The 24,465-nt window shown below is 45.0% G+C and overlaps 1 protein-coding gene across 1 annotated transcript; it reads left to right on the top strand.

The window, feature by feature from the left end:
- The first annotated feature begins 14,066 nt into the window (after window positions 1-14,066).
- On the top strand, window positions 14,067-23,808 carry LOC121921603 (valine--tRNA ligase, mitochondrial-like). Its single transcript, XM_042449906.1, has 11 exons — window positions 14,067-14,251; window positions 15,193-15,297; window positions 18,029-18,097; window positions 18,190-18,268; window positions 18,852-18,979; window positions 19,242-19,394; window positions 19,737-19,946; window positions 20,204-20,315; window positions 21,126-21,307; window positions 22,153-22,302; window positions 22,898-23,808. The coding sequence occupies exons 1-11, from the start codon at window positions 14,090-14,092 to the stop codon at window positions 22,997-22,999; spliced, it is 1,452 nt and encodes a 483-aa protein (XP_042305840.1). The 5' UTR covers window positions 14,067-14,089; the 3' UTR covers window positions 23,000-23,808.
- Window positions 23,809-24,465: the final 657 nt, after the last annotated feature.

Genomic DNA, 24,465 nt, shown 5'->3' with positions numbered 1-24,465 from the left:
CCCTATGGCAAAAGGTTTATCAATTTCCCTGACATTGTCTGTTTTTTCCGCAGAAAAAAATGTATTGTTTTTTAAAAAACCACTATCGCTTCACAATTTTTCTCAATCTTATGTCTGGGCCCCTCTTTTCTGTCTTTCTGCAGGAGATTCTCCCGAGCCGCAGTGACTGAGAGGCCTTTGTGCGACTGCCAATGACAGTCTGAATAATCGGGATAGACGCCTGCGTTGGTTGAACTGGTCATTTGCCTTGCAATCGGCCATTTTGACATTGAGGTAGCTTCGAAACAGATGCCTAGTCCCAGATTGAAGATGTTACCTTGTTGGGGGACGGGGAAGGTCTACTGTTCTTAGAATCTCCCAGCCATCATAAACCATTGAGGGATTTGGGCTTGTAGTTTAATAAGTGTTCCAAGTGCTAGAGTTAGGTGTTTGATGTTGTTTGGAATAGAGGATTCTATATTGTGTCCTGCAAGGTGGAAAAAGGCACCTTGCTGGACGGACGGAGCTCTCTGTGCCTTGGCATCCGGGCCAACGTACATTTGGGTCTTGGATATGTTTGCCTCAAGGTAGAAGGAGAGGAGGTGAGTCACGATAGCTGAGTTGGTTTCAACCGAAAACATGCAAGCTGTGGCAAACAGCTTGATCTTGCATGAAATGATTGATGTTGCATTTTGCTGAGATGTCCAGCTCCTGTGTGGACCACCTGTTTTATTGAGTACTTTTAAAGTGAGTTTGAGATTTATGTTTTCCTTTTGGAATTTGGCATCACCTTCCAAACAAACCCCCGAATAAACAGACAGAGTCAGATTTTAATCTTGCTTCATTCCAAGAAAACCAGACACAGTGAGGGTGGTTGTGTTTCCATTTTATTGCTTGCTAACAAACACTGCAAATAGATTGGGATTCTGACCTACAGACCATAGGTTAGATATGCATTCTGGATGAGGAACAGATCAAATCTTGGTTGCGCAGTTTGTCTGTGTTATGCCAAATGTTGACCCTGTTCCACTTCAGTGCACCTTCTCATACTATGACCACTTCCCTATTTAGCAAACATTATTCCCCAGAAGTAAGCGCTTTTGCTGAGAAAAATTAAACATTTTGTTTGTTGTTTTCACCTGTTGTCACCTTGGTCTCTACTTCTTTTACTGAGGTCAGGTTTGGAGCTTCATGTGGCTACACCCCGCCCAGAGACCATGTTAGGGAGATGTGGCTGTTGCTGTCCATCCAGAGACCCACGTTTACACAGTAGGCCCTTCTCTTTGCACTGCCTCCCTTCGGAGAAGAGGCCTATTGTTGGGTGGGGTTGAGCACATGATTTTATTCAAGAGACTTTCCTTGTTTGAAATCATAGCACTTCAATTTTAAAAGTGTGTAGAGGACTTTGGGGAAATTAGTGGACCTGTCTGCAGGCAGACAGGGGACAGGTTGCAGGTTGATGTGGAACCTATAATCATAGCTTGAAAAATTTATCTTTTATGACTTACCAGTCTCCCAATCCTTCATACTGACTTGGCCATGGCTTTCCTGGCTGGGGGGAATTTGGGAAACTATTATCTAAAAAAAGAACTGATCCAAGCTCTGCTTGGAAGCTTTTAGAACTGTGCTTTATTAGACAAGGACCAATTTAGCCTTGGATCAGGCTAGGAATGTGTGTGTGGCCCTCCAAATTTCGTAGGCTTGCAACTTCAGTTAAGTAGGGCCTAGCAAGATTGTCAGTGGCAAAGAATGACTGGGAGGTGGTATAGCTGAACTTCCTAGGAAACCATGGATTCTTCCAGCAGTGACCCAGGTACAATGGACCAATAATGCAAAAACAAAGACCTCTCATTTTCAACTTGCTTTCCTCTAAGGGTCCTCCAGTGGAGCCTCCCTTACACTTTTCTTCAATCTGTCTTAATGGTCTTTTCTTTAAAGAAACATTCTGGTGGTCACGCGTAGGCTCTGTGGTCTATCTGTGGGAGTGCTCTATCACATCCTGTTTTATCTTAGGCAAAGCAGGATAGCAAATTCAGAAAAAACATGACTTCCATGCCATTATGTTAGACTATCTCTATACCAGGTTTTAGACAGAAAAAAATTATCTGCCTCAAACCATAGAGGGCATTGTAGTCAACTAACTGGCCACTGAAGCAGCAGATTGAATCATGATAAGGACTTTTCTGCTTCCTTGTAATTGAAGTGGCTGGAACACTTGAAAACATGATAATATTGAAAACAGTTAAAAAAAACAACAACAGAAGATGATCTCTCCCATTTTTAATTTCTAAAAAAGATGCCTGCAAACTGTCCTGACTACTTTTTCTTCTCTGTTTTTGTTTTGGCCAGCATCCAATGGGCAGAGGCTCTGCCATACATTCAATGGCGTCTCATTCCTTCATTACCGATCCCTTGGTGGACCGGGAAGATCGGGTCAACCGTGTGAAAAAAAATATTACATGTTCCCTACCTTGAACAGGAGGAAGTTTTCCATTAGGACATGGGGTTGCTTGTTGTCAGAATGAAATCCTGCTGAACCCCGGGGGGGGGAAGCATAACATTCACTGCACGCTTATGCAAAACATAATGGAAAAAACCCGGGGGCACAGCCGCAAGGTTTCAGTTGCCTGTCCCATTTGCCCTTCTCTCATGGGATGTGTGGGCCGACCTGTGCCCACCACATTTTAACCCGCCTTTAGCTGGACCACCACTCACTGCAGGCTAACTGCCTGCTAAGGAGAGATCAGAGACTCCTTACAGAAAAATGTGGCCAAATATGAGGTCTCTTGGCGTAATGTTGTGACATGATTATGTCAGCGGGAGTCAGTCATGGTTACTTACATACCATCTTGCAGGGGCTGTGAACGAAACACCAGCACATAGCTAGGCTTGACTATGAACTGGCTTCGTGTGTGAACAAAGATTGCCTTCATTCGGTTAGGTCAGAAGGATGTTCAAGGACGGCAGCAGCGTTGTGGGGAATGGTTTTACAGGTAAGCATGTCCTTTGATGGGGCAACCAGACTGGGGATTAAGACTATTCTAATCGAACAATATTCGAGGAGCTTATTTCACATCACATTTTGGATTCCTTCCCTTATGTGATTTTTTAAGTGCCTAAGAAACAACTAAAAAATCACTGTTCTGAAAATGTATACATATACAGTGCAGTCATGTACAAACTAGAAATTTAGGATTGCCACCCTTTGTGCTAATCAGGGCCAACACTAGGGATTCAGATACACATGGTGGGCCTATTTGGAACGCCCCGATGAAGACAATAATGATCACTTACTTGTTATGATTATTATCTTTCTATCACGAGAGGCTCCCATTGAAATTACCTAATCTAACACAGTTAGCTCTTGCCGTTAGTTCTTCTGCTGATCCATTAGCATATAGCCCGTTAAAACTGACATAAATGCCATAAAAACTGTTTAGCCTTTGTGTTGCCCACAAGGACTATGATGTGAGCAAAATAAAAATACTAATAATAAAATAAAAATTTTTATTTATATCCCGCCTTCTTCTAATCAGGGCGGCTTCCAACATGGATTAAAATCCAATCATACAAACACACCAAAGGACAAGAAGAATTTAAAAATACAATACAATATCATACAGACAATAACAAACAAAAGCCCCATAGCCCAACCTCTTGGCCCGGAAAGAGGAGGGAGGCCCACAGGATTTTATTCGGGGGAATGCCTGTTGGAAAAGGAAGGTTTCAAGTCCTTCCTGAATTGGGCCAGGGTGAGGATAGACGAGCGGAGCTCGGTGGACAGCGTATTCCAAAGGGCTGTGGCCCGCTGTGGCGAAGTTCCTCCGTGCGGTGGGGCTAACCTAGCTCCAGGCACCTTCAGTTTTTTCTTTTAATGCTGCCCCAGACGTTTATGAGGGTGCGAGGCGGAACGGAATGTAGGGAGAGGCGGGTTCCTTAGGTTAATCCTGGGCCCAAGCCATTAGCGGCTTTTTATAGGTGATTACCAACGCCTTCTATTGAGGCTCGTAGCGGATGGGCAGCCAATGGAGGGGGTTCTTTCAAAACCGGTTTAATGGCTGGTCCTGGGAGCCACCAGTGACAGCCGGGCTGCCATGTTATGACCATTTGCACTTCCGAGTTTGGTATAAGGGTTGCCCCACATGTAGAGAGTACATTGCAGAAATCAATCTCGAAGTTACCCGAGATGTACAACAAGTTTCTAGGTCCCTCTGGGGCCAGGTATGGGCGCAGCTGGCGAATCAGCCGAAGCTGATAAAACCGGCGCTCTGACCGTCGCATTCACCTGAGCTTGATCAGGTTTGAAGCGGACGACTGTCAAGAACAGCAGCACCCCCAGGACTGCGCACGGCGTCCTTCCAGGGAGCCGTTCCCCCGTTCAGGTTCACGGGCAGGTGGAACCACCGCCACTCCTGGGACCAGGGAGAAGGGGAGAAAGAGCATGAACCTATCACTTAGACCTCCGTTTTTTCTCTGGATTCAATTTGGTCGGGTTTTCCTCATCCAGTCCCATTACGACTCTAGCCAGTCCACGAGAGGAGAGGACGCCATCCCCGCGTCACTGCATCAGGTCGGAGACATAGAGTCAAAAATTTGGGTTGTTCATCAGCGTACTGATTAACCCCGCGCCCCATCTCCGGATTGATCTCTTCCCAGGGTTTCATGTTTAAATGTTAAATAGCCTGGGAGGGACAGAAATGGCTCCCTGTAGGGACCCCAGTTTTTTTAGGGGCCTCTCGTCAGAGCACCAGTCCTCCAGCGCACCATCTGGAACCTTCCCTGAGATGGTAGGAACGGAACAGCACTGGAGCGCAGTGCCCCCGAAATCCCCACCTTCTGCCAGGCGTACCAGAAGGATACCATGGTCTATTGGTATCGAACGCCGCTGATATGTCCACGAGCACAACAGGGGAATTTCCCTGTCGATGCTCAGACGGAGATCCCGACCAAGGCGGACCCTGCCGTCTCAAATCCCGTATAACCCGCCCGGGGGGAAAGCCAGTTGAAATGGTCCAGCAATCCTTTCATCCAAGACCGCCCTTGGAAGCTGCGATCGCAACCGCCCTCTCGATCACCTTACCCAAAAATGGAATCAGCGCGACACGGCCGATAATTATTATGTACCAGGGGTCCGAGGGAGGGCTTTTTTTTAAAATATGTTTTACAATGGCCAATTTCAGTTGAGATGGAAAATCGCCCATTCCCTCAGAGAGTATTAACATCCGGCCGCTAACCATGATTGTTACCGCCCGGTCCCCCCTGGGCCGCTCAACCATGAGGGACCGGGATCAAGAGAGCAGGTTGTTTTCGAAACACTTTTCCGAGGATCTGTCCACATCCTCGGTACTCACCAACCTCTTCAAACTGCTCCGTTTAACATCGTTCACGGCAGGGCTCTTGGACACCTTCTCTACCCTAGTGTTCTTTCTGCTGCGAAATGTCGTCGTTCCGACCTCGCTTTTATACGGAGGTTGTTTTATCCGCGGAAAAAAAGTCATTTTTTAAAACAATCACAAGCAGGCCTTCTTCTTAGACGGTTCGCGGATCTGGTTCAGGGCGGGAGGGAGCTTGAGTTGTTCAGCTCCCGGACCACCTGAACAACTCTGCCGGAGCGACTTTTTCTCTTTCAGGCCTCGCCTAGGTTTGTGGCACGAGGAGGAGGGAAGGTTGTTGACTGCTTTGAAGGAGAAGGGGTCTTTCTCGGGTTTTGCCAAAAGCGAATCCTTTGATTGCTTCCTCTTTGCAGGTACTAGAGCAGAAGGTATTTCAAGGGAATTAATCCTCTAGTTAAATAAATCTCCGGGACATCCTCTCTGTGGTTAATCAAACAGACTGCATGCTCCTTAGAGCAACAGGTCTTGTCATTTTTTGCTTATGCTGCTGTATAAGTGTTAATACTACAGAGCACGGTGGTCAAACCTCTTTCATCCCAAGAGCCAAATCCTTTTGTGGCGAATTTTTCACATATTGCCTCATTCCAGTGCCAGCAGGCCAAGGGAAAAGGGTGGGACCTAATTACCCCTGCATATTTTTAGCTTTTAACTCTTGCGCCCGGGGAGGGGATAGGCATTTCACCCTTTATAGAAACAGGAAGTAAAGAGCTGGTGATGGTGATGGTGTGTGGGAACAACTGTTGCCCATGTGGAGAATCTCAGAGAGCCCAGAACACGGACCCTAGGAGGAAGTCAAAGTAGATTCGCCTCTAAGGCCCTGGTACCTCTCAACCGCTTAAGAGGCCCCTTAGCCTTTGTAAGGTGGTGGACCATAGGGAAACATGGAGGAGACTTCTTAGCAGGTTTGTTTGTTTCTGTCATTCAAGCCGTTCTGGGATTTGGTTGAAAAATTCTCCCTAAAGAAACCAGTGGTTTGTCCTGTTGTGAAACGATGGCTCACAAACAAAAGCCTAGAGGGTATTTTCCCTGAACAATTTGAAACTTTTTATTGAATACTTTGACGCGCCCTCATGAGCCCTTATAGTTCAAAACATAACAATTAAAGTTTAAAAACACTTTGGGATGCTTGCTTTGTGTAGAATTGTAGGTATTTTTGTCAGGCTTAAGGAAGCACACCTTACTATATATTTATTTATTTGTCAGATGTTCTAGGTGAATTAAATAATAATAATACTAATACTAATAATAATATAATATTTTTGTTAACCGCCTCTTGGCACAAACCAATCCAGGCGGTTAACAACACTCTTAAAATATAAAAATATGACATTTACAACCCCTTTCCCCTCCCCCCCTTCCTTAAGACAGTATTAAACAGTTTTATTTCTTTATAACCTATTAAAAAACACCAATATCAAGCATAAAACAAAACAGCAGTTAAAACTAAAAAAAAACCCTGATATCCCTCTGTTGATTCCTCAACCATCACTTAAGATGGGGCCACGGGAGTAATGAGGGAAATCAGGGAACTGGGGGAAACCGGGGCCAGAGGTGGTTAATCTGGAAGGCCTACCAGAAAGGATCCGTCTTGACCGTTTTGTTAAAGCTTTTTAGTTTCTAATTGATTGTTATCTGACGGATCTCCTCCGGCAGGTCCGTCCAGAAATTGGGGGCACACAGCAGAGAACGCCCTCTGGGAGGTTGCCTGCAAGCCTTAGATTTTAGCGGCCTTCTTGTTGCAGTTCTGCAGAGTACGTTTCCTCCCAGAGGACCCGGAGGAGCTCGGGGGAGGGGCGGATTTGTCCGGGAGGAGGCGGGGGGGTCCCTGAGATAGCTTGGACCCACCCAAGCCATTTAGTGGCTTTAAAGGTGATACCAACACCTTGTACTGGGCCGGAGGAAGCTGATAGGCAGCCAGTGGAGGGGACCTCAAAACCGGAGTATGGTGGGTCCCTCCTAGATGTACTGCCCCTGACCACAAGGCCTGGCTGCCATGTTTTGACCCAGCTGTTAATTCCGATTCACGCACAGGGGTTTCCGCCCCATGTAGCGGCATTACAGGAAAGGTCCAAGGCGTTGGAAGGGGTACCAGGCCTTGCAACAACCGTCTCGAGATCCCTTACTTCCAGAAACGGGCGGCAAGCTGGGCGTCTCAGCCGAAGCTTGTACAGGGCACTCCGACCGTCGCATTTACCTGATTTTTGTCAACAGGATCGACGCGTCAAGGAGCCACCCCCAGACTGCGGGAACACAGTCGGCTGGACGGAAGGAGTGCGAGGAGCTGGAGGAGAGTGTGACCCCATCCGGATGAGGCCTTTTTTTTGCAAACCCACTTCTTGGTTTTCGGGGGCCGCTACCATGAAGCCCTCCGTCTTGTCTGGATTCAGTTTCAATCTGTTTTTCCTCATTTCCAGCCCATTACTGCCACTTGAAGGACATTCTTGAGGAGAACGAGATGCCATCAGAAATTCGAGGCCGACGAACGAGGATACGGAGAAATAGATTGGGTTGTCATCAGCCTATGCTACACACCAGCACCATAACTCGATTATCTCACCCAGCGGCCTTCATATAGATGATAAATCACATCGGGACACACTAGCCCCCTGAGGAACCCCACAAGTGAGTGAGGGGGGGATGGTACCTTTTCTGGAGCTACAGTCCCCGAGTTAGCACCCTCTGAGACCTGCCCGAGAGGAAGGGACCGCGAACCACTGCCAAAGCAGTTGCCCCGCTACCTACCTCCCTTCAGGGCGGTCAAAAGAGGATGCCGTGATCTCTAGTATCAAAAGTCGCTGAGAGGAGGTCTAAGAGCACCACCCAGGGGTCACACTCCCCCTGTCAACGCTCAGACGCAGCCGTTGGTCAAGGCAACCATGGCCATTCTCAACACCCAAAGCCTGTCCTAAAGCCAGTTGAATGTGTCTAAATAATCGGCTTCATCCAAGACAGCTTGGCGGCTTGAAGGGCAACTGCCCTCCGATTCACCTTGCTCAAAAAATGGCCGCAATGGACACCGGCCTATAATTCCTCATATCCAGGGGTCCAGGGAAGGTTTTTTTAGGAGCGGGCCTAACTGCCGCCGCTTCCCTTTAACCAGCTGGAACATTCCTCCCTGAAGGTGCACCGATGATATCCATGAGGAATCTCATCAATGCATCCCCCCCCCGGAACGGCCAGCCATGATTGGGCAAGGGTCAAGAGGGGCAAGTGTCTTCCTACCTTACCAAGCAGCTTTGTCCACCATCATCAGTACTCACAGCTAGATTGGAGCTGATCCAGTATATGACTCCATCGGCGGGACGGAAGTCACTGGACGCCTCGCCTGTCGACTCTGTTTCAACGGGGTTTGTGGCATCTAAGTAGTCGGCTCTTATCTGAGAGATTTTTGTCTGCAAAGTTATTGTTAAACGCGTCACGCAGGCCGTCGTCGTGGTTGTTAAAGTAAGGGATTTGGAATAATGTTCATTTTGGAATTTGTAAGGACAGAATCTTGTGGAAGCTGTAGTGGTCAATTGTTGTGTTTTTTATTCACCGCCAGAATCTTCCATCTGACATGCCAACTTGCAGGAATGTTGATCATGGGTCAATTTTTTCTGAGACTGCATCAAAACCATTCACCACCCTTCCAAAGACTTTAACAGTCCTGCATTGGTTAACCTCTTTTTTTTATTCATTTCTGCCCTTAAGGCTGTGGAATCTGGTAAACCTTGAAGTTAACGCCCTAAAATATTATGAGAAGAATTGGAGGACTTGGCTCTTGAGTTATCAGTGGTACAAAGAGAGAGCACGTTCAATCTCCCCGCCCTTCTTACCTTTGACTTGAGTATACAACTTTTGATAGACTAATCAGAACTTCTGTAGGAAAGGGCTGGTTCAACAACAATCAGTTTTACATATGAAGCTCCTTGTGCTCTTAGTCTGTTTGCTTAACTAATACAATATTGTTTCCTCTGACTGGTAGTGGCTCCCTAGAGATACATCCATTCTGAAAAAGAGTTTTTGGCCCGTTACAAACGGGCACCCTAGTATGCGACGAGCGCCATAGGTTCGAAAAGGGGCGTCCTTTCCGGACGCCCCTCCTACCCTAATACACGCTCTGTGCGTTAGAAAATTGCAGCGGCCGTTCCACACTGGCCGCCACCATATTGGACATCGCGGATGCTGTGTGTCCACAACGTCGACACCCCGCAACTGATGATCTGCCGCACGTGCACGACTAGCGCCTCGCAATGCTTTCCGGGCCCAGGAAGGAGCGCAATTCCCACGCTCCTCCTTGGAGCTTCCGGGAGCTTGCGTGTTTTTGGCCGCTGCAAGCTTCCCGTACGGCTGCCAAGCGGTGGCGTGAGGAGGGAGAGCCACCGCAATCTGGCTGTCCGGTATGTAACCTGCCTTTTTGAAAGACAGTAGTTGCCAAGTAGATATTGCCGTTTTGTAATATTATTACAGTGTGGTATAGCATTGTGTTTTATTTCTCCCAGGATTCAGCCAGACCCTTCCCCCTTCCCCCTTCCCCCCCCCAAAAACAAAAAATTGGATGGTTGGTCGTTACTTTTTAGGACACTGGCGGATAATACTGAGATTGCTTATCAAAACACGTTTAGGGACTCCGTTTCCAGTTTTCTGTACCTCTTATCCTCACATCCCTTCCTATTCAACTACTTTTAAATAGAAATGTTGAGACTTGGACTGGAATGCCCCACTCTTAATATTGTCTCTTTCCCTGTTAAAATCTATACTACTACCTTCAGTTCTCTTTTGATTGGGCACTCTAAACTGAATTACTGATTTTCAATAGCCCTCTGAGGTTATTGAAAACAGGGCATGTACTAAGTTGCCCCAAAGCCCACCAGTTTGCTCCCTGTTCCTGAATTCCCATGCATTATACTGTGCTCACCACAAAAACCAGAAAGCTCCCAAAATGTTAGCTGCTTTGAGTGTCATGGTTAATTATCCAGAGGGGTTCAAGATAGAAGACATGTTGCCTCCTCTATCCTTAACTGATTCTTGCAACAAACAGCCCTTTGAATGAAGTAGGCCAAGCTGTGAGATTCTTGATTGTCTCAAGTCACCCTGTGCGTTTCATGTCTTGGTGAGAAGAAACCTGAATCTGGGATCTCCCAATAAACCCCTTACCCTTGTTAGACATCTACGCATACGGTTATGTTTAGCTGTTTGATCCAATCGGTTGGCTCTGGTTCTTAAAAACTTTATGGTCTCATTTTTATTTTGGTTTTTTTAGTGACTGGTGCCATTTCCCGCCAGCTCTGGTGGGGTAATCGATTCCAGCCATCGAGAGTCACAGTTTCTGTGTCACCTGACCTCGAGAATTGAGTGTTTGCCTATTAGTACACAAACTACCGTAGCATGTTGTTGGCGTTGCAGAGTAGTTCGTTCTCTGCTTCTTCCAGGCCCAGCCAGAATGCATTTGTATTTTGTCATGGATTTGCAGGCAGGAAGAGAGTGATGGCGTCTGGGTCTTTTGGTTAGGACAGAAAACAGAAGCTCGGAGGGGAGGAGGGAAACCCGAAAAGCAGCAATATGACTGGAAACTTCAGAAGAGGATTTCTGGAGCTGGTGAGAGGTAAAAGCCAAAGGACCAGTTGCATTAATTTCTGGAAGGGAATGTACAATTATTTAGGTTAGTATCAAAAAGAAGAGTCTGCAAGGGTTTACTTTTTTTTTTTTTTTTTTTTTTTACTACAACTTCCAGGAAATCTCTCAGTCTGGGAGATTCTAGTAGTTATCAGTTCAGACAGAGAAAGTTAATTTGTCAAAGTTTTAATGGAAAAGAACTTTTGTATATTTCTCCTGGCTTTCTTTAATTTAGGTGATCTAATATACAGCCTCTGAAAAAGCAAGCGGGTGTATGCAGCCTCCTTCTTCACCATCCTCCTGAAATGACAGCTGTTTCTAGGCACCAGATGCAGTCACCGGGCTCTTTCTTCCTAAGTTTCTCAACGTTCTGTGTTGAAAGATAGTAGAGCTGGGTGGTTCTGTTCAACGTTGGATTTCTGTTCCCCCTGGTCTGCTTTGGGCGACAGGTATGTTGTTGTTGTACTGAAGGAGCTGTCCATCAGGCAGTATTCGATCCCACCTGGCAGCCAATTTACAATTGTATTTTGAAATGCGGGGGTGGTGTGGTTGTCATCCTTGTCATTTTCTTATGGACTCAGTTCTTCACTGGCTAGGTTTAATTGCAGCGCGCCGCCTAACCTCTCCTTTTGCTCTCTCCAAATTCCTCAGGGCATTGAAAGTTAGTGTTTTTTTGCCATCTCCACAATTCCCAGCCCAGCAGTAGGCACGACTAGATAGCAGTAAAATTCTGGGAAATTGTAAAAAATAAAGTCCCCCAAAACTGTTTCATTTTAAACTTTTACCAGTCTTAAAGTGCTCTTCCTTTTTTTCTCCCCTGGGGTTTGCAGATTTCAGTAAGCTTTACATTGTACTTTTCTTCATTAGTGCTGATGTCTTAGACACTTGGTTTCTATCTGCCTCTTTCCTTTGCAGCATTGGGTTTGCCTCCTAATGTAAGTGAGGCCTTAGGGGGGAACAGGGATGCTAAACCCATGTTGTTCTTGCCATAGGCGGGGGTGAGAAGTTTCCCAGAGCAAGAGGTTTAGAGGAAAGAATGCCCTCCCTTGCCATAAAGCTGATATTCTTGGGTATGAGCTCAAGTCTATTGCCTACAGCAACCTCTTTGAAACCTGTCCTCCTCCAAGCTCCACTGCCTGTTTACCTATTTTTCTGAGTAAAGGGGCCAAACAGTCAGCCCCTTGTGCCCGCTTCGAGATGATGACGCTGATGTGAGATATGTGATGATGATGATGATGATGATGCTGATTGATTGATTTATTGTTTATTTATACCCCACCTTCCTCCCAGTACGGGATCAAGCAAGCTCACTGTCCCCACACGACCATGCATGCCCGGCTTTGCAATGCTTCCAGTTGGCATGGTTTTGCAGTGCACAACTACAGGAGTGCCGCACCAATCCACCTTTGGCAACCAGAAAACCTTGCTTTTTGCCGGTTCAAAAAGCAGTGGCCACTTGCCCACTTCTTTTTATGCCAGCAAAAAGCCAGGTTGGGGCCTTCCACCTGGCTTCTCAGGGGCCAACCTCACTTGCGCCTTCAGGGCGATCTTGTTTCGCCCCTAAGCAAAGAGGGGTGAACGCTGGGGATTGACCTCTGTGTCTTTGCCCTTTTCTGGATGGGGTCCATAGTATGATACCAGCACCATAGGCAGTGACAGCAATGAAAGAAAAGGGTAGGAGGATATTGGCAGTGATGTCGACTCAAGTCAAACTACTCGGAGGATTTAAGCAGACTCCAAGTTGCTTCAGTGACTTGACTTGGCCCCAAAGGATATTACTTTGACTTGATTTGAGAGTTGTATATTTTAGTGACTTGACTTGCCGTTGCCATTCCTTTAAGCAGCTAGCAAGACCACCCCAGGACTCCGTGGTTGCATTTTTGGACAGGGACCGCAAATGTCTAGCAATGGGCTTGAGGCCGATAATCCTACTAAAGTTTCTGAAAAGCCTTTTAGATCTGTTATCTTTTGTGCCGCAGTTTTGTCAGGCGCTGAGTAGACCTCAAACATTCACTTCAAACCCATTGCCTGATGATTTGCTGTTCCCTCTGGAAAGCACCCACATTAAAAGTTGGCTCCCATAATGAGACTTACTTGAGACTGGTACAATGGAGCAAGCTCAGGAAAAGACGATTCCACCTCAACATTAGGAGGACTTCCTGACCGTAAGGCTGTTTCAACAGTGGAACACACTTCATTGGAGTGGTGGAGTCTCCCTCCTTGGAGGTCTTTAAACAGAGGTGGAGGCCATCTGTGGGTATTGCTTGATTTGAGCGTTTCTGCATGGCAGCGGGTGGACGGGGGGTGGATGGATGCCCTTGTGTGTCTCTTCCAATTCTATGATTCAATGATATAAATACATCACCGGACCTGGCACTACAGACACTTGCCGCAAATGATCAGAACTGGAAACAGTTATCGTTTGGACTCCCATCTCACCGAATCAGCCATGGAACCACAAAATGCTATGGCTGGGTCATAGTCTGCCCTTTATACGATTGGGCATTGAAGCCAAGGCTGTCCCGGGGTCAGTGACTAAGGTGTGGATTTTGAATTGCTATGACGCTCTAACGGGGTTTCCTGGGTGGGGGTCTTTCTCCTCTGTCCTTCTTCTTTCCTTCTGTTACTGTCTTTTGGGTCTCTTCCTGTCGTCCTGGGTTCTCTTCTTTGGTTTCGTGTGGGTCTCTTTGTGGGTGTCTCTTCTGGTTGTTCTGGGGTCATGTTTCTATCTTTTCGGGGGTTGTGGTGTTGGTGTTCTGTTTTGGGTGTGGTCTTTTTCTTCTTGGGTTTTCGTTTGGGTGGTTCGTCCGGTTCTTGGTGTTTCTTAGGTTTCTGGGGGGGTTCTTTCTCCTGTCTTTTTTGTCCAGGTTTCTCTTTTCTGTTATCTGGGTGGTGGGGGGGTTTTTCTGGGTTTCTAGGGTTCCGCGGGTTCCTATTGTTTCTTTTCTACCCTCTCTCTTCTAGGGGTTCTTTCAGGGGGGGTCTACCCCAGTCCATGTCAAAAGCTCAGAAGTGCAATTGGAGCTTAATGTACCTGTGACTCAGGAAGCTGATACCCAAGAGAGGTGGGACAGGGAGGAGGACATGAATGCTCAAGGGGGTAAGTGTTTGATTAAAGCCATATGATAATATTTGAGGTGTATTTGTCTTCCTTACAGACAGAAGACCTCAAGCAGTTTTATCCCAATAGCCTCTTGGAGACAGGAAGCGACCTTGTGTTCTTCTGGGTGGCCCGAATGGTGATGCTTGGAAAACAGCTAACTGGAGAGCTACCGTTTTCTCAGGTATGGGTTGGGCACTAGAAATCCTGTACTTTATTCACTAAAGGTATGGTGGGAAGAGTCCACTAAAGTCAAGTTAGTCTTAACACATATTTACCTTTGCCATGTACTTTTGGATCAATGCATCCTAGTTACAGCATAATTTTGGCACCACATGCATTAACTTGACATCGTATACGAATTAATCCCTGACGCGCCTTTCAATTCTATTTTAGGATGTAGTGATCTCGTCTCTCCTGCAAAGTTGCAAAGAGCTTAGTTCCCAAGTGGTCAGATTGTACTGACTGATACCATGACTTATATTTATTTTCATAAGAATGTTATAATAGGTTGAGTATCCCTTATCTGAAATGCTTGGGACTAGAAGTGTTTCGTATTTTGAATTTTGGAATAAAAGTAGTAAAGTATGTACCTGTACTGTATTTACAAGGCTGGAGACATGAGGCTGGAGACAGACACAAGGATAAATGAAATGGCCGGAATCCAAGCATAGCGCTGGTGTGAATGCACACTTCCTTCCATTTTACAGATTCTCACACCTCTCTCCAGCCAGATCTCCAGCCTTGCAAATAAAGTACACACTACAATACTTGTATTCCAAAATATCCAAAATATTCCAAACTTGAAGCCTCAAAGCATCACATTGGCACTCAAATAGTTTCAAATTTTGGAGCATTTCAGTTTTTGGATTTTTGGGTAAGGGATACGCAACCTGTACAAATTTCTGCCTTGAGTGCCACTTTTTGTCTGAAAAGCAGGATCATAGAATCATAGAATCGTAGAGTTGGAAGAGACCGCAAGGGCCATCCAGTCCAACCCCCTGCCGTGCAACTTTAGTTAATAGATCCTGCATTTGGGATATTATATGTTTCCTTTTGGGTCTGGAATGAAGATGCTTAACGTAGGCCGATTTCTTAGTCTCTTTGATCCTCTTTCTTCTTCAGGTATTCCTTCACACAATGGTCCGTGATGCTCATGGTAGGAAGATGAGTAAATCTCTTGGGAATGTGATTGACCCTCTAGATGTTATTCATGGGGCTCCTTTGCAGGTACAGTTGGTCCTTATCTATGGATTCTTCATCCATGGAGTCAGCCAAGCATGGCTTGAAAACATGCACACACACACATATAGAACCATAGACTCATAGAGTGGGAAGAGACCACAAGGACCATCCAGTCCAACCCCCAGCCATGCAGGAACTCATAATCAAAGTACCTCCGACAGATGGCCATCCAGTCTCTGATTAAAAACCTCCAAAGAAGGAGACTCCACCACTCTCCGAGCAAGTGTGTTCCCTTATTGTCAGGAACTTCCTCCTAATGTTTAGGTGGAATCTCTTTTCCATTGTTCTGGGTTCTAGTCTCTGGAGCAGCAGAAAAAAAGCTTGCTCCACCCTCATGACACCCCTTCAAATAAGTAAACTCAAGCGCGTTACAGACTGCCTGTTTGGGGCGGCCTGTAGGCACTTCGTTCCCTGCTGGATCAGGGCCTCAGCTGCCAGAACGGCAGCCTCTGGGGCCCCAATCCACCACTTTCCAAGCCGCGGGGAAGCGGCAAAAGGCCGCTTTCCGCGGCAAGGAAAGGGGTGTCCTTGGGGCTTCATGCCCCAAGGACACCTGATGGTGGCGGGGAGGATGAGAAAGGGACCACTCGGCCCCTTTCTCCCTTGCGTTGCTGGTGCAGCCGTCTAAAGGCTGTGCCAGCGACGCAAATCGCGGAAGGAGCTCCATTTCGGAGCTTCTTCTAGTGCTGCGGAAAGGGCGCTCTATGTGCCCTTGCACGGCGCAAAGACGTCACGTCCGCGCCGCCCCATTTGGAGGCGACACGTTTGTGACATCATAATGGCAGCCCCCTGTGTGGAACGCCATTTTGTACGTCCTGGGGACATACAGTGGTACCCCGGGTTACAAAAAAAATTCGTTCCGCCGCCGCTTTCGTAACCCGAAATCCTTCGCAAGCTGAAAAACCCATAGGCGCTAATGGGGAAAAGCCGCGATTTGGTGTGAAATAGCGCCGAAAAGCACCAAATTTTTTTTCGTAACCCGAAAAAACATTCGTAACCCGGAACAGTTTTTTTAAATGGATTTTTTTCGTAACCCGGAAATTTCGTAAGGCGGCGCATTCGTATCCCGGGGTACCACTGTATTAGCGTTAGGTGCGTGCATAAGGCACGCACTTTCCCTAAGCCTAGTACGTCCCCAGGACATACTTTACGCCCGTTTGTAACAGGCCTCAGCTATCATATAACCTCTTAACCATCTGTGAAGTGGCCGGCATCTCTTCTCCAGGCTAAACAAATCCAGCTCCCTAAGTCTCTCCTCATAGGGCATAGTTTCCAGCTACAAATTAGAAATAGAATAAAAGTTTTATTTTTACCCTGCCTCTCCCGGAGGATTTAGACTTAGGGAGCTGGATTTGTTTAGCCTGGAGAAGAGATGCTGGCCACTTCACAGATGGTTAAGAGGTTATATGATAGCTGAGGCCTGTTACAAACAATAAAACAATAAAATTCAGCCAAGACATAAAATACACTAAAATACAACAATGCAAAATACAACCCATAATCAGAGATGGGTATCCTGAACAAGTTGAAATTCTCTGTGTGATAGTTGACGGTGTCCAAATGACAATCCATATCAGTGGGTGGCCAGGTGAGTTACTCAGGGAAGGCCTGTTGGAAGAGATCCATATTGACAGCTTTTTTGAAGCTGTCAAGGTTGGTAGTATTCCAAATCATTTCTGACAGGCCATTCCATTGTTTAGGAGTGGCAGATGAAAAGGCCCTCTGGGTAACCATTGCCCATCTTGTCGTTATTGGCTGCAATAGTTTTTTCCCCAGAAGATCTAAGTGTGTGCGGTGGATTGTACGGAAGGAGACAATCCTGCAAATAGATTGGACCCAAACCATAGAGGCCTTTAAAGGTCATTACCAACATCTTATACTGTGCCCGGAAACTAATAGGCAGCCAGCGTAGAGATTTAAAAATAGGTGTTATATGTGCATCTCTAGGTGATCCGGTAACTAATCTGGCTGCCATATTTTGGACTAATTGAAGTTCCTAGACTAGGTACAAGGGTAGCCCCATGTAGAGCGCATTACAGAAGTTGAGGTACATGAGGTTACCAGCACATGTACCACAGTCTCCAGGTCCCTCGGTTCCAGGAAAGGGCATTGCTGGTGTAGCAGCCAAAGCTGATAACAGCTTGGCCCAGCTTTCTAATCTTTTAAGGTCATTTTGAATTTTGATTCTCTCCTCTGGGGTATTAGCTATTCCTCCTAATTTGGTGACATCTGCAAATATATTCCAAAAAGCAAATCTTGATTTTGCCATTTTATATAGGAGAAACCATTTTACTACACCACTGTATTTAATAGGAGTGGAGCATCCATGGATTTTGGTATCCACAGGGCAACCTGGAAGGAACCAAACCCCAGTGGGCTGGAGCGAGGCTTTGGTGCGACTTCTGGACTCTTAGGACACATACATCATTGAAACACCATACCTCCACTGTGACTTGAAGCAGCTTTATTTTGGCTGTCTGTAACAGGCCATAACTTTCTCATAATCATATTGATTATGTTCTTCAAGGTAGACATGATAGCAGTGTGAGATTCTCAAGATGATCAGTATTTCAGACTCTACCTCTGCCATGTAGCCATGTACAGAATATATAGCTAGCCCGTGATTGTGGTGGAATGTAACAGGAAGTGGAGAGTTGCAGATTCTTCCTTATTAATTCTGACTTCAATTTATCCTGAATTTGTCTTCCTGTTTCAGATTCTACAGGAGAAGCTTCAAAATAGCAACTTGGATCCAAGAGAGGTTGTCATTGCTATGGAAGGCCAGGTGAGATTATCTGTTCCCTGGATACCCCACTCCCCATTAGTTTCTGTCCCTTCGGAGTGTCATAAGCTAATCCTATCTTCATTCCTTTCCAGCGACGAGATTTCCCTCAAGGAATTCCTGAATGTGGCACAGATGCTTTAAGATTTGCCCTCTGCTCATATTGTGCACAAGGTGAGAAGTTGGGTCATTCTCCTTACAATCTCCTGTTTATTAAATATGAGATGAAGTGGCTGGCAAGGCTGAAGTAATTATGTTTTCATTCTAGGGTCCTGATTGTAGTAGACCCCTGTTGTTAATGAAACTCACACTTGATCATGAATAGTATTTGTATGAAATTGGTCTGAAATGTCTGTCAGTAGTTCACTGATAATCTACTGATTGATTATCACTTGGTGTACCCCATCGTTCATTGAAAAGTTTTGGTGTGGTATATATGGAGTAGTCCCTATGTACCCTCAGAGCAACCCTGTCCAAGTGAGTTTTGTAGCTGAATGGGGATTTTCCTACATTTTAATTACTTTATTTAAAATATTTATATTTAGTGGGTTCCATCAAGTAAGCTTGTTTAAAAAAATTTAAAAACTTTTTTTAAAAAAAGCTGCCTTTGGCACTAATGTAGAAAGATTGAATGGAAATGCTTTTTTAACACAGAGTAAACATTAGCTCTAGTAAGAAAGGGTGAGAATGTCAGTTATAAACTTTAATTATAGTAAGCATTTTAAATAAATATAACTCTCCCCCCACTCTGCATCAGGCAATGGCATTAACCTGGATGTGGCCACAGTGGAGAATGCCAGTCGTTTTTGCAACAAGGTGTGGAATGCTCTGAAGTTCACTTTGGCAGCCTTGGGAGAAGGATTTAATCCACTGGCTCCAGAGGAGGTAACTGGGAATGTGGATAATGGCGATAGATACTTGCAACCCATATAGAAGTTTGGAGGGCATAGGTCTCAGGGTATGGTCTGAGGGAGAATGATGCAGCAGTCTTGGTGAAAATAAATAGGGCTTGGCAACTGGTCAGTGCCTAGATGGAAGACCAGCTGAGATTGTTATGGAGGCTGCTTTGAGTTGTAGGGCAGAAGGTAGGATATATTTATTCTAAACAACTGAAGCTTTACTGCCACTCCTTTATGTCATCCTTCAGGTCTTCCCTAAGTCTCCAATGGATAAATGGATTCTCAGTCGTCTGTATCACACAGTGGTAGATTGTGCCCAGTGGTTTGAAGAATATGAATTGCATTCTGTTGCCTCTTCAGTCCATCTTTTCTGGTTGCATGATTTCTGTGATGTCTACCTGGTGAGTTCCCCTGGGATCCAATTCCAGCTGCCTCGGTTAAGATGAGGGGTTTTGCCTTAAATCTTTGCCTAAAACAAGAGTAGGGAGCATTTGAGTTCCCAGATGTTTTGGCCTACAGTGCTCCACAGCTCCACCCTGTGGAATTTATAATCCAGAACATCTAATCCTCTATCCGTAGTTTAAGATGTAAAAGCAGACAAGTCAAGAAAAGGGGGGAGATGACTGTAGTATAGGGAGAATGGGGATTTTGGATTCTCACTGGAGGCAAAGATGAATAAGCACGCTCCAGAAAGCCCTCATAGTCTCCAGTTCAAGCTAAGATTAGTGTCACTTCCCACACAGGAGTCTGTAAAACCCATACTGAGGAGTGGGGATCCATCTCAGCTCCTTGCCACCCGTCAAACTTTGCACAGCTGTGTGGACCTGGCTCTGCGTCTCCTGTCTCCCTTTATGCCTTTTCTCACAGAGGAGCTGTGGCAGCGGCTTCCCAAGAGGGACTCCAAGTCTCCTCCCAGCATCTGTGTGGCCAGATACCCAAGCAAAGAGTACCTGGTGAGTCATGTAAAAGGAGGAATGAGTTAAACTGGGGTGGGAGTTGGCATTTCAGTGTCATTAAGGTCTCCATTCACAAATCAGGTCCATTTGAGGCTTACTTTGTAAACATTTCTTTAGGGAAAATGGCTCTTCATTATTGACTCTGTTTTGAATTTCCTTACTGAACAAGCTACATTCTAGATTCTGGAATTTGACTCAAGTCTAGTAGAAAAGACTTTTTCATATGCATCCCATTCCTTTCCCTTTATTTCCAGGCTCACTGGTGTCATCCTGAGGAAGAGGCAAACTTCCTGTTGGTACAAGAAGTTGTCAGAGTGGTGCGTTCCCTAAGGGCAACTTACCAGCTCACTAAAGCTCGGCCAGAAGGTGAGGCTTGTCACATGTGTGCTGTGGGAAACTTTATTTTCCCCTAGGACTGGGGGAATTGCAGAAGTCCCGAGATTCTGGACTATAGGAAGCTTTGGGACAAGCCCCAGTAAATGGTTAGAGAGTTGTAGTAAACTGACTTCAGCAGTGAGAATTGAATCCCACTGATTCTGGCACCACCTGAGTTTTTTTAGGAGTCCTACATCAGTGAGCACATGTGGAGGGACTAAAAACATGTCCTCTAAGCCTGATCCTCTCTTCCGTATACCAACTTAACCTCCATCCATTAGGCAAAATATCTTAGTGGAGTGTGAATGGCTGGATGCTGACTATGTCTGCTATCTATTTCCTAACTCCTAATTCTGGAATAGAGACTACATTGATACCTTCCATCAATGGTACAGAGGTCAGGGAACAGAGCCAAGAGGCACATCAGCACTACCTCCCAAGGTGACTCAGCTTTCCATCCTTTTGTAGGTTGGTAAAATGAGTACCAGCTTGTTGGGAGCAATTGGCTTACACATTGTATACCATTTAGAGTGTTTAGTTCATTGATAAGCAGCATAGAAATGTACTTTCTATTGCTATTAGGGAGTGCTAGTTCACTGATGAGCAGTATAGAAATGAACTTGCATTGTTATTGCTATATATTATTGGACAGATGGATGTTATGATTCTGCTATCAAGACAAATACTCATCATGCACTGTAGAAGGCATATCTCAATGCTGTCCCATAATGGTTAATAACTATGAACTTTTGACTACTTGAGTCTAGACTGTTTTTTTTAATCCTCTCTGTCTATCCCTAGTATATCTGATCTGTCCAGAGGCAGTTCCACTTAGTGTATATAAAAACTATTGGGAAGCACTGCAGACTTTATCCTTGGCTGGATCTCTGAGGTTCCTTCCAGATTCTGAGGGAGCAGAGCCACCTGCAAGCTGTGTGTTTGCAAGGGCAAACAGTCATACTGACATCTATGTGGATCTGCAGGTAAGACCAAAAATGGGTCATTTATGGGTTCAAGTCAATGGGGTTTATTAGGAAAATGTAGAATGATGGTGAAAACTGAAACGTATGGTGGGAAGGTTGTGGGCCAGTGTCAGACAGGAGATTATACATTTGAATTACCTTATTTATATATTTTCTTATCTTTCTCCCAGTGCATTACCCAAGGAAATCTACAATGTAAATTAAAATAAAATACCACTAAAAGCCAATAGTTATAACATTATAGTTAAAAAAAACAGTGCTTGGAGGCAAGCACTGAACTAAAATAATTTTGAAGCATTTAAAAGCATGACAGGAAAATGGGGTGGGGGGAGAAGGATGGCACATCCCCCATTAGAAGACCCTTTGCAGGAACACTGTCTAAATAAAAAGGCCATTAGAAAAAGAAAGTGATTGGAATGTCCGGCGGCAGCAGCAACATTCCAGTGTGCGGTAAACTCCCATTCTGAGCCCCATCCCATTCCCAGAACGGGGCCGTTCCAGGGCCCGTGCGATAAATCTCTGTTATACCACCTTATCAGAGAAGCAGATAGATATTGGAGGAGAGGACCTTAGCTACACCAGCTAAACTAGTCTGTTGCCTTCTGGTATAACAGAGATTGTTATCCCATTGTCAGTATGGGGGTGGTGGTGGTGGAGGGTGAAATTTGCTTCTCTGTTCAACATTTATATGTCAAATGAGGGAGGGGTGCCATCTTGTTCTTTGTCTCAAACAGGAAATTATCTTAAATCATCCTTGAGTATGGTGGTGAGGAAGGGGAAGAGGTTGCATCTTTGAATGGTACCATGTCAAAACAGATTGTCTGGGACTTTTGTGTCACTTGCAGGGGTTAGTTGATCCCCAGAAGGAGCTCCTCAAATTAACATCTCGGCAACAGAAACTGGATCAGCAGCTGGCAGATCTCACAGTACGTGTGGAAAGGACCAGATATCAGGAGCAGGTCTCCTTCAAGGCAAAAACTGCTCACCAACAAAAGGTACTATTTCACAAAGCTTTGTAAAGTTATCTTTTTGGACTGCAATTTCCAGAGTCCTGCCAGATAGTCCAAAAAAAGGTAATGTTTCCAAGTTCTGCTAGCCCTTGTGGGAGAAAGTAGGGAAATAGCCACCAAACATTATAGGGCAGAGATTTTTAACCTGTGACCCATGGAGCCCATAGACAGGTGTCAGTTGTCCATGGACCAGGTGCAAAAAGGATTACCTCCCCTCTTTTGATTTATTTCCTGTTACTTTGAAAATTGTCTTTTTAAGGGGACTTGTTAAATGTCAAATTATGTGAAACATTGCTCCAAACTCCATTCACTCCAAACAGCTGTAGTATGGCATGGGATACAACTCAGCAAATGTGCATTTGTTGTTGTCATCATCACCACATTATGGGGAGATACCATAGATTTCATCAGCTTCTCAAAAGGATCCATAACCTCCAATGGTTAACAACTACTGTTGCAGCAATAATTCTGAAGGTTTTTTCATCCTAGAAGTTATTTGAATAACATACCATCACAGCTGTAATGCACCATCCACAATGACTCATTATCCACAAAGTTAATCTCCATCTTTCCTTCACAGATTTCCTTGTTTCGTTCAGAGTTGGAAAAGGTGAAACAGGCTATAACAACCTTCCAGAAGATGACTAGAAAGCAAAAATTGTCTCCTGAGATGAGTGAGTAATGAAAACTAGCAGAATTATACCTATTCCAGATAACTGGATTCATTATGAAACGATGGAGACCAAGCACTGGGGAATCCGTTGGAAAGTTCATGAGACCCTGAGGCACCAAATTCTGTGATGAAACTCATCTGCTGAGATCAAAGTGCATTGCTTTTGTTTGGACACTAGGAATGAACATTTGAATTCCAGAAACTCCACTATCCAAATATTCATCTTAAACCTCCCACTGAAAGGATATTTATGTCTATCAAAGTTCAGTTTTGGCCTTTGCTGCTGCACAGGTTGACAGACAAAAGAATGTACAGAACCCTTGTCTGGCCACTAGTTGTCACTCTTTGAACTAAGAATAGCCTCACATTATTCATGTTTCTTGGAAGGTGTGGCATCTTTCATTGGGGGGGGTTGTTTTTTGTTTTTGCAGCCTGATTGATTCTTCTCAAGGGATGAACTACACATTATGTGTAATTTTGATTGTCCCTGGAGACAGCTGCAGCCACTTGTCAACAGTGTTTATATAAACATGGACATTGGAGTTTTGCTTTTGTAAGAGTATGGGAAAAGCTGTTGGGAAGGTATCTGTGGCTGTCCAGTTTTTTAATATGAAGGTTTCTGTATGAATGCACCCCCACGATTGTTAAAATACTTCATTTGGAGAAAGATTTTAAGAAAAGATGACTGAATAATAATTATACAGATTTTTAAAAACCTTGAATTTGAAATGAAAATACATTTCATCAGAATCTGAAATGGAATATCAGCTGGTTTGAAATGTACATCATCTATTAAAAGGACCTGCAATATTTCATTATTATATTATATTTTTGAGAGGTAACAAGCAAACCAGTTGTATCTTAAATGGGTTTGGCAGAAAAGGATGGGAATTGTGGAATGGGTGAAAGGGAGAGAAAACAAGAGTCTAATGTGTTTCTGGCTGTAGTCATTAGGAATGTCATGGCCAAGGATGGACAGCTCATTGGGTTAGCAGAATTTCCTCTGATCTAGTGGCTCTTTAGATGTTTTAGACTGCAATTTGCATGATGCCTAACCATTAGCTTTTTTGGATTGTTGTCCAAAATATCAGGCTGGAGATAGATGGATCCCAAGCTCCAGCTTGGAGATGTGGCCACAAATGGAGTACTTGAAGTTTGAGCATTGTCCTGGAGCTGATTTGAACTTAAGTACGTAGCTCTACAGCTGCTTAAAATGGGAAAAATCACAGGGAAAATTTGTTTGAGCTTAAAGGAGCCATGTTCTTTTTTTGAATGTACCTGAGCTAAAACACTTTCTTCTAAGGGTTCTGGAGATAAATTCTTTGGGTGGGAAGGAAGGGACAGTGTTAGCTTATGCAAAGATAACAGAAGTATCAATGTCTACTGAAGCTAATTTTCATAGAATCATAGAATCGTAGAGTTGGAAGAGACCACAAGAGCCATCCAGTTCAACCCCCTGCCATGCAGCAAATCAC

The sequence above is a fragment of the Sceloporus undulatus genome, chromosome 2, assembly GCF_019175285.1.
Source record: "Sceloporus undulatus isolate JIND9_A2432 ecotype Alabama chromosome 2, SceUnd_v1.1, whole genome shotgun sequence".
NCBI lineage: Eukaryota > Metazoa > Chordata > Lepidosauria > Squamata > Phrynosomatidae > Sceloporus > Sceloporus undulatus.
Note: the sequence above shows the minus strand (reverse complement) of the source record. Positions and strands in the feature narration are given on the sequence as shown.

Bases quoted from the DNA above. Each gene is read 5' to 3' on its own strand.
- LOC121921603 (XM_042449906.1), top strand. From the start codon at position 14,090: ATGATAATATTTGAGGTGTATTTGTCTTCCTTACAGACAGAAGACCTC. The intron at 18,980-19,241 runs GTAACTGGGAAT...GTCATCCTTCAG, and splicing joins ATCCACTGGCTCCAGAGGAG to GTCTTCCCTAAGTCTCCAAT. The intron at 19,395-19,736 runs GTGAGTTCCCCT...CTTCCCACACAG, and splicing joins ATTTCTGTGATGTCTACCTG to GAGTCTGTAAAACCCATACT.